A 9645-nucleotide genomic window follows, 5' to 3' on the forward strand; every position below is an offset into this window, starting at 1 on the left:
CAGCAGCTCAGCACCTGCTGCTGCTCCCTGTTTCTTAATCCTGTCTCATCCTGCTGGCAACTTCTGCTTGGCTAATTCTCCTCAGCTACTGCCTGACTCCATGGTCCTGGTTCCCACTGACAAAAGGTGGCTGCTCTCTTGGCCTCCATCACCACCTACAATGACCTTCCAGCCACCCAGACAAAAAAGGGGCAGCCCCTTGCCGTCTGTCCCTTGCACTCCCAATCACATGAACAGCAATAGGGACCATCCCTCATGGCACAGGACACTACGTGGATGCAGGCTGGCATCTCCTGTGAGGGGTCTGCCCACAAACAGGGCTAAAGTGGGCAAAGTGTAGCTGTATAGAGGAGGTGGAAAAATTAGGAGGGCAAGCCAGGCAGGAGAGCAGCTCAGGAGAAGAGGCATCAGTGCCCATCCACCTCCAGGTGCATCCTGCTGTCCACATCTCCAAGAGGTGGATTTGGTAGTGCCATGTTAATGAGCTTAAAGGTCTTCTCCAACCTGAACGATGTGATGATTAAATCCAGGTGGTCATGGCAGAGGAGCAGCTGGGGATAATGGGGAGGCTGTCCTGGCAAGAGCCAATCATGGTGCAGAACCAGAGGAGATGTGGCTCCATGTGGGCCATAAAAGAGGCAGTCTGAGGCTAGTGAGGTATGAGAGAGATTTGAGGTGAGTGAGTTTCCTTGGATTTTGGGGTGCTGGGATACTGTTTGCTTCTACTCTGTGATGAGTATGGAGCTGCTGTCTGGACTCTCCTGGCTGTTGAGGGCTGTGCAGCTATGCTGTGTCTCCTGCTCAGCTGGTGTGAGTTGTGGTGAACCTCTGCTGAGGCAGAGGAAGCTCCCAAAAAGGAGAGGCCTCTTGGGGTTTTACTGTTCTCTGTTGGAAGGAAAGTGGAGGAAGGGAGGCAGAAGCAGATCTTGAGGTTTGACTGCAGGGCTTAAGGGCAGGAGGTGTAACTCACTTGAGCAAAGAGGTGGCTCATTCTGGTTCCTCTGAGGTGGGAAAGGGCTGCAGCTTGGTGGCTGGCTGCTGTGCTGGGTGGAGATCTGGTGCTGCTGGTGCCCAGCCTTGACTGCTGAGGCAGGAGATAGGGAGGAAGAGGGAAGACTGAAAAAGCCCAAATCCTTACACTTAAAGATGAAACAAGGTGAGTTGTTGGAGGCTGATCTGACCCACAGGTGATTGCTGTGAGCTTAGAGGGGAGGTGAAGAGGCCTCCCTCTGTGCAATCATTCCTGAGTATGCTTTTTGCACAGCCTGGCTTTAGTCCTGGTGCTCTGAAAACACCACACTGCTTCTGCTAGGTGGAAACCTGGCCTCTTTTTCTGACAGAAGCTGTCTGAAGACCTGCTCTTATTTGTGTTGATGGTTGTCTTGCTAGGAAAAGCTTAAATTATATATAGTAGCCCCTATCTAATGTTGTCCCCTGGCAATCCTTACTAGCAACTGGATTTCCTGAACTCTTTGCTTAGTTGTGCAGTGGCACAAAGTGACCAAGTTCAAAACCTTCTTTCTTTCCTGGGGGGTGTTCTGCTGTGAGAAACCAAGATGGGCTGTGTGGTGAGGTGGGAGTGTGGGCTTGGATGTGGCTACTTGTCCTTATTGGCCCTTAAGCTGATCCTTTTGTAAGCAGGAAGAATTGCTAGGCTTGAGCTTTGCACCCAGGTAAGTCTAAAAGCCCTGGGATGAGAACCAGGGGAGGTGCTGTGTCTGTAGCCATGCAGTGGTGTGCTCAGCTTCCTCAAGGGATTCCAGCAGCAGCTGTAATTTTTGTAGCCTGGTGTTAAGTGATAGTTGGTGCTAACCTCCAGCTCAGTGGTGTAGCTGCAGTCTGTGAGGCTCACACTGAGCTCTACTTAAAGCAAGGAATCTCCACCATCTTCTTTACTAGAGAGGTGGGGGAGAAAATGTGTTGCCTAGGTAGGGGGAGGGAGGGGAGAAGGGTCTCAGACCCCTCTAGATGGAGGTGGATGTTGCTGGTGTGGTTGTGAGCTGACCCTGCTCCGTTCTGAACCCCAGACAGGTGTGAAAGCTTTCAGTTGGTGTCTCTCTCAAACCTGTCAAGATGCCAGTTGAGAATGAGCACAGTGAGCGGATGAAGAAGTTCAAGAACAAGGGCAAGGATGCAGCTGTAAGTACCAATCCTCACCACCCCTGTGCCCTCTGCTTTGGGCAGTGGCCCCCACTGGGGGTTTGCCTGCTGGCAAGAGTGTGTGTGAGTGAAGGCTTCTCATGAGTGACTGCCCCCAGCCTACCTCTGTGGTGTGGTGAGGGGGGTGGGGATGGCTGTGCTGTTAGGGATGCTCAGTTAGCTGTTGAGATATGGTATGGAGCTGGCTGGGCTGCAAGGGGTGTGGTGGAACAGGCAAGGGGAACCTGAGGTTCGGGTGGGTGATGCTGAGCTGGTGAATGTGCCAGGGAAGAAAGGTGACGTAAGCCCAGCATGGTGATCTCTTGGCATGGCTATCCACATGGAGCGGGGGCTGGTATGAAATGTCAGACCATAGGATTTGTCAGTTTGCCTTATGTCAGCAGAGGGGATGAGGGTTTACCTTTGAGGCTCAGCAAACTTGCTTTAGAAATGTGCACTGGTTGCTGGCTCACTCAGCAGCCATGGCCTTGGGAGGCACCAAGTGAGAGGCTTTATTCCTGTCTCCATAGCCCTCCTGGCCGTAGCAAGGAGGTGCCCAAGAGCAGATGCTGACTTTCTGGATGCCTTGTGTAGGAAGCTTGGGGCAGAGGGTTGTGTGGCTGAGCTGCTTGTGGAACGGGTGGTGCCTTTCACCTGCCCTCCAGGCCCTGCGCAGGCAGAGAGTGGAGGTGAGCGTTGAGCTGCGGAAGGCCAAGAAGGATGAACAGCTCCAGAAGCGCAGGAACATTTCAGTCACCTCAATAGACAAGAGCCTGTCTGCAGGTGAAGATGAAACCAGTGAGGTGAGTGGGGTGGGATCAGTGCTGCAGCTTCTGCAGGAGGTACTGTGGGGCCACCACCAGGTCACTTGGACCACTCTGAGGTCCAGCTGAAGTGATGTTTTGAATAGCCAAGGCTGTCCTTGATCACCATGCCCAGTGCTGGGGAGTGTTTGGCACTGCCCAGCCTTCCTCTGTGTTGTTTTGCATGGAGATGATGTCCTGTGTGGCTTCCCTTGATGGCAGGTAGAACAGGCTGGTTCTCCAGCTTGCTGGGAGCTGGTGAAGCTCCTGTCTGGCTCCCTGTGCAGTGGGGGGTAATTAGTGAGCTCATGGGTCCATTATGGTGTCAGTGACTTTCTGTGCTTGATTACAAGCATTAATTGCCTCAAAGGCTTTTGTGGATTCTTTTCCTCTGCCTCATCTCGAAACTGCATGGCACAAAGAGTAGACATTGCTTAGATATGAAGTGGTGACTGACTGGGGTCTAGACAGCTGATTGACTCTGAAGATTAAACCAGAGGGAATCCTGGCTTGCTGTCTGACTCAGTCGTGCCCTGTGACAGGTTCGGCTGTCCTTGGAGAAAATCGTTCAGTGTGTGAATGGGAGTGACCCTGAGCTGCAGCTGCTGGCTACACAGGCCACCAGGTATGCTGCCTGGCTGCTCTGTGCTGGGAGGAGGTGGCTGGTGGAGCTGTGGTGGGTCCTGTTAACAGAAGGAACTTTCCTTTTTGAGGAACTCTTTGAAGAGTTGAAGGGGAAAGGATCCTGCTAACCCAAACCACCCTTGGCTGGTGCTTGGTGTGTGCCTTGCTTGGCTGCATGCATTGTGCCTGCAGCAGGGACCTGGCCACAGGATCATCACGCACCAGGCAAGGATTCTCACGGGGGGCTGTTGTCTGTTCCTGCAGGAGACTGCTGTCCAGGCAGAAGGACCCCCCTGTCAATGAGATCATCGGGCTGGGGATCATCCCCAGGCTGGTTGAATTCCTGACCTATGCTGACAACGCTCCTCTGCAGTTTGAAGCAGCCTGGGCACTGACGAACATCGCCTCTGGCACCTCGGAGCACACCAGGGCAGTGGTGGAGGGCGGTGCTGTCCCACACTTCATCTCCCTCCTGTCCTCCCCACACATGCACATTAGTGAGCAGTCCGTGTGGGCACTGGGCAACATTGCAGGTAAGCAGAGGTCTCCCAGCCTGGAGGCAATCAGAGGGTCACTGCCCACACCAGTGCAGAGGAGCTAAAAGTATTGGTGCTCCTCAAGGTAGCCTCATCTCCCTGCGGCTTTGTCTCCAAGCTGCTGCCTCACTTGAGCCCCTCTAACCTGGTTATGGCCTGGTTTTGAGACTGTTCTTTCTATAAGAGTCTTGGCCAAAGGCAACTGTAAGACTCCACCCTGCTGGGATGGTCTAACCCACTAGTGTGGTCAGTAGGGAGAGCAGGATGGGATGTTTGGTTAGCCTGCCACACACTAGCCATGATGACACCCTGGCCTACCTGGTAAACCCTCCCCACCTGAAAGCCTGTGGCTGAGTAAGCCCAGTCACCCAGGCCTGGCTTGTGCCTGCAGGTCTGATTGCAATTTGATGTTGAGTGTCTTGTGACTTGGGCAGATGCAATAAACAACCCTTTTTCATCTGTGCAGGTGATGGTCCTCTATACAGAGATGTTCTTATCAATTGCAAGGTCCTTCCTCCCTTGCTGGCTCTGGTTTCACCTGTAACTCCAGTAAATAACCTTCATCTTCTTCACAGCTCTTAATCACTTGGGTAATGGGTGAATGGTGGACTATCATTTGAGGAACCACAAGCTGTTGGTCTCGCTGAATGAGACCCTAAACTGCTTAATGACCCTGCCCTTTGGGCTATATGCAAAGCTGGGGATGCCAAGCAGTCTTTAAGTCAAGTGATGTTTTCTATTCTTAGCTTTCCTATCCAGCTTTGGTCATCTTAAGCCAGGAGTAAGATGAAACTGATGTAAGGCAGACTTGCCTATGCATGTGATACGGCTGAACTTGCCCTTCAAGCTTCCTCCTGCTGCTTTTTGGGTAGCTCTAAAGTTGGGCTTGTGGCTTCTCTGACCTTCTGCAATGATGCTTTCCCCACTGCTGTTGTTCTAGTTTCTGGAGGAGGACAGACTCAGAAGTATAAGATGAGCTGAGAAGCTCTTGAGGGCTGTAACAGTGGTACTGAAGCCTCCAGATTTCCCATCCCTGGGTGTGGTAGAAGCTGTACGGTTTGTGTAGGTTAAGAAAACACCCTCTAGGCTTTGTGGTTTTTTTTTTGGGGGGGGGGGGGAACTTGCATTTCTGGCTGCTGTGTTCCTTGCCCAGCTGGTCCGTGTCTCTTAGGCAGCCAAGTGGAAGAAACATGATAAAACACCAGCTTCTATACACACAACTTGGTAGCTATAATGCTTTGAACATAGCTCTGCTGCTATCCTGGGAGCATCCTCACTGGGATGAAGTATCTGATGAAACCTAATCAAATCCTCAAGGTGCTCTACTCCAGAACAATTTGCTGCTAATACTGGGCAGGGGGGAAGAGAGAATCCCAGCTGTTTGAAGAAGGATCTAACTTTGTCCAAGGAACCAGCAAATTAGCTGTTTGGAACCTTTTGGTCATAGCTTCAGGTCTAGTGATGTGACAAGCTGCTATTGGGAGTTTATTTGGGAGAGGGAGGAGGCGAGTGTACTCCTCTAGCCACTCATCTGGATAACATTGTCCTTCAAACAAACCTCAGCCTGTAGCCAGAAGCAGCCTTCCTAACAGGGACCCAGACACCACTTCTTTCTTGGTGGTTAAACAGCGAGGATCTTACCCCTCCCTTGTGTTTCAGGTTGGGTTCCTGAGGAACATCACATGGATGATCTCAAACCTCTGCAGGAACAAGAACCCCTATCCTCCCTTGGATGCCATGAAAACAATACTGCCAGTCCTCACCTGCCTCATAGTGCATGAGGACAAGGAAGTAGTTTCTGATTCCTGCTGGGCCATTTCCTACCTGACTGACAGCTGCAACGATCGCATCCAAATCGTGGTGGACACAGGGATTCTCCCAAGGCTGGTGGAACTGATGGACAGCCCAGAGTTGATGGTTATGGTAGGAGACAATCTTAAATCCCCAACCTCTGGTCCTTACTGCAATAGCTTTTGAGAGAGAGAGCACATCTTGCTCTGTGGCTTAATGTGCCCTGCTGTCTTCTCAGACTGCAGTATTAGTTGCTGCTCAAGCCTCTGCTGTTTCATCTGGCTGTGACTTGCAGACTGCTTAGAGCAAGCTGGGTTCATGGGTCTGTACACACAGCAGTAACTGCCTGTGATGTTTTCCCTCACTTGAAGAATCAAGCACTTGGATCTTGCTGGGATTTCTGGTGTGTATCTCTTGAGGTAAAGGCTTCACTCATCTTTAATCTCTCTAGACTCCAGCTCTCCGTGCTGTTGGGAACATAGTCACTGGGACTGATGAGCAGACCCAGGCAGCCATTGATGCTGGCCTCTTGGGTGTCCTGCCCCGTCTCCTGCAACATGCAAAGCCAACTATCCAGAAGGAAGCTGCATGGGCACTCAGTAATGTTGCAGCAGGACCTTGTCATCAGATCCAGCAACTCATCGACTTTGGGTTATTGCCATCTCTTGTGGAGGTGCTTGAGAAGGTAAGGGATGGTTGTGGTGCTGCTCCTACAGCTCTGCAGAAGCAGTGCTGATCTTAGTGAGGTCCATGATGCCTCCTCAGGTGTGAATTGCTTGTGCCCACCTAAACCTGCTTCAGAGCTGACATCCCTAGGACAGTCTTGGCACTTAGACTTGCAGTACACCTTCATGAAAGCATGGCTTGAAGCTGCATTTAGCAGCTCTGCCAGGTGTCCTGGGGAAAGTGGGTTGGCCCAAACTGAATCAAGGGAAATGTCTGTTCTTACCTTGCACTGATCTTAGAGGGATGCTACAGTTTGGGAGTGCCTTCACTGTGCTGCTGTTCTAGGGGGACTTCAAAGCTCAGAGGGAAGGTGTGTGGGCAGTGTCCAACTTCACAACAGGAGGCACTGTGGAGCAGGTGGTGAAACTTGTCCAGTCTGGGGTCCTCAAACCTTTGTTCAACCTACTCTTGGCCAAAGACAGCAAAACTGTTTTGATCATCCTGGATACCCTCTCCAACTTCTTCCTGGTAAGATCTCTTATATTCCTTCTCCAAAAGTGCAGCATGGTGCAAGCTGAATGCTTACACTGTAGTCAGAAGAGCAGCTGCTGACCCTGTGGGAGTGAGAGGTCTTCATGTTGTCTAACTTGTTCTTGCACACTCTTGGGCTGTCCAAAGGGCTTGACAAGACTCTTTCCCCTCCAGAAGTACTAAAGTCACAGGAGGTGAAGAGGAACACTTTGGAAACCAATTGTGTTAATCCTTCAAGCTGGACAGAGGTTTCTTGCAGAAATGTGACTGCTGAGGTGGTCCTGGGCAGGTTTCAGTTTGGGTCTGTGCCAGCTGCTGTCTGTGCCTCTCACTTGGCAGCCTGTTTCTTGTCATAACTTCTGAACCAGTGAAATGGCTTTTGCAAAGAGTGGATGGCAGGTCACACCTGCTGCTGCTTGGTGCATGGATGTGACTGAGGAGGGTTTGGCAGCTTGTCTGCTCAGCAGTCCAGTCACTGTACAGTAAGCCCCAGCAGGATGCTTCACAGACACAGTTGTACCCCTAGGGTTGAGCAGGGACCATAAAGGCAAGAACTGTGCTGCTTTGATTTGTAGATTAAGGCCAGAAAAGACCACCTCATAAGACCTGCTACTGACACAAGGCTAACTTTTCCTTCCTGGTTATCCACTATTCCAGGCAGCTGAGAAGCTGGGAGAGATAGACAGGTTTTGTCTGATGGTGGAAGAATTGGATGGCCTGGAGAAAATCGAGGCCCTGCAAACCCATGACAACAACATGGTCTACCGATCCGCACTGAACATCCTGGAGAAATACTTTTCTGGGGAGGTATGTGAGCTGCTGCTGCTTCCCACCTGAAAAGAAGAAGCTATTACACATGGGAACGAAGCAGAGACTTTAAGGATGCTGGAACAGGGTTTGTTGTTCTGTTGTGTGTGTCTTTTTAGGCTTTGTTCAGGGTTTTTTCGGTTGATTGTTGCCCTTTTTCTGGGGGGGAGGAAGAGAGCTCTACCTGAGTAGTCCTTGCAGCTTGCTCCAGTTGTTTTTAAAGGTCTGTAAGAGCCCTGAGTTGTCAGCTGATGAGTTGCACAAGAGAGATGCCTCGATAGCATCTTGCTGCTGGAATTTAAGCTGGCATCAGCTGGAGTTACTGCAGTTGCTGATATGAATACCAAATGTGGAAAAGCTTCCTCCTTAGGAGCTGAGCAAGCTTGTCACTATGAATGGAAGCCTCCTACTTGGCTGATGACTGTGCTCAGGTTGCATTTGGATTATTTGACCCTTCTCATGCTAGTGAACTTATGGAAAAAGAGGCTGGGACACTGGCTAGCATGACTGTCACAGATGCTGTGGTTGGTCTTGGTCTTTTGGGTGGAGAAGCATCAGGAAAAAGGCTTAAAGGTTTGGCAAATCTGAGCTGAGGCTCAGTACAGCTGTGAACTGCAGTAATGGGGAGCAGATGTCTGGTTTAGCCCTTGCCTGCAGACCCTATGCTTGGGGCAGTCCCTGTGTAGATGTAGAGGAAGCTCTCCTATGCACCAGCACCTTCCTGAAGGGCTGGATGCCAGCAGAAACATCTACCCACAGCAATCCTGGCTTCTTGTTGTTCCAAGGAGGCTATGTAATTTGTGAGGTCTGCCACTCCAGCCATTCTTCTGCTTCCAATGTCTGAGCCTGTAGTCTTGGCTGCCTTTTGAGATGCAGGGACACTGCAGCTTCACTGTGCTGTGAAGAACAGGAGGACTTGGCCTGGCCTCAGAGGGTCCTATTAGTCAAAATGATCTTAACAGCTTGTTACAGCAGATTTTTTTTTTAATCAAAACAAACCAGTAAAAACCTTCAGGTAAACTCTGGTGCAGAGAGCACCATTAGTACAATGCAGAACCTCTAACAGCTATCAACTTCTTCCTAGGAAAGTGCAGAGCTGCAGCCTGGGACTACTGAAGATGGACTATATGATTTCTCTGTGGACAAGGAAGACTATAACTTCTGAAGGGGAAGCACAACACAGCTCTGAGCTGGTGGGTGGAGGTATCTTTGTAAAGTTCAGACATCCAAACCAAGAGGAGCAAAGACTGTCTTGGAGCTTGTCAATAAATTGCACTTCTGGCTTTGTACTTCTTGCCTTTTGATTCTTAGCTTGTTTTCCCCTCAAGCTGGTGTTGCAAACAGTGTAGACTCTTCCATAGTGTCTCAAAGCTCTACAGAACTGTATTTGAGCTACTGGGCTCCTCTGGGTTGAAAGCACAGACAGAAATGTTTTGCTGACTGCATTAAGCTGCTGGAGAGGAGGATGTTACCATTAAATCCAGCTGGGTCTTGGTACTTGTGCTGAAGCTTCTAGGTTTTACTTGGATGAGCTGAAGCAGCCCTGAAAAGCTACTTGAAGTGTTTGGCTCCTCAGGTGATGCCACCTCTGTGAGAGGAGATGCTCCTAGCACAAAGAAATGGGCCAGGAGAAGGTGGGTCATGGTCACCCTTTTGTGTCCTACATCTGCAAGTGTCAGTCTGGACAGAGGCAGGAAGGCTGTCAGGCAGCTGTTGGAGTGACAGCAATTCACCTCCCACTGCAGTTT

The 9645-nt window shown here is 50.6% G+C and overlaps 1 protein-coding gene across 1 annotated transcript; it reads left to right on the top strand.

Moving 5' to 3' along the window:
- The first annotated feature begins 2031 nt into the window (after window positions 1–2031).
- KPNA7 (karyopherin subunit alpha 7) lies at window positions 2032–9186 on the top strand. The gene is made up of 10 exons (XM_064153603.1): window positions 2032–2139; window positions 2805–2942; window positions 3485–3567; window positions 3831–4099; window positions 4569–4651; window positions 5762–6025; window positions 6345–6578; window positions 6905–7087; window positions 7748–7897; window positions 8982–9186. The coding sequence occupies exons 1-10, from the start codon at window positions 2074–2076 to the stop codon at window positions 9060–9062; spliced, it is 1551 nt and encodes a 516-aa protein (XP_064009673.1). The 5' UTR covers window positions 2032–2073; the 3' UTR covers window positions 9063–9186.
- Window positions 9187–9645: the final 459 nt, after the last annotated feature.

The sequence above is a fragment of the Pogoniulus pusillus genome, chromosome 13 (assembly GCF_015220805.1).
Source record: "Pogoniulus pusillus isolate bPogPus1 chromosome 13, bPogPus1.pri, whole genome shotgun sequence".
Classification (NCBI taxonomy): Eukaryota; Metazoa; Chordata; class Aves; order Piciformes; family Lybiidae; genus Pogoniulus; species Pogoniulus pusillus.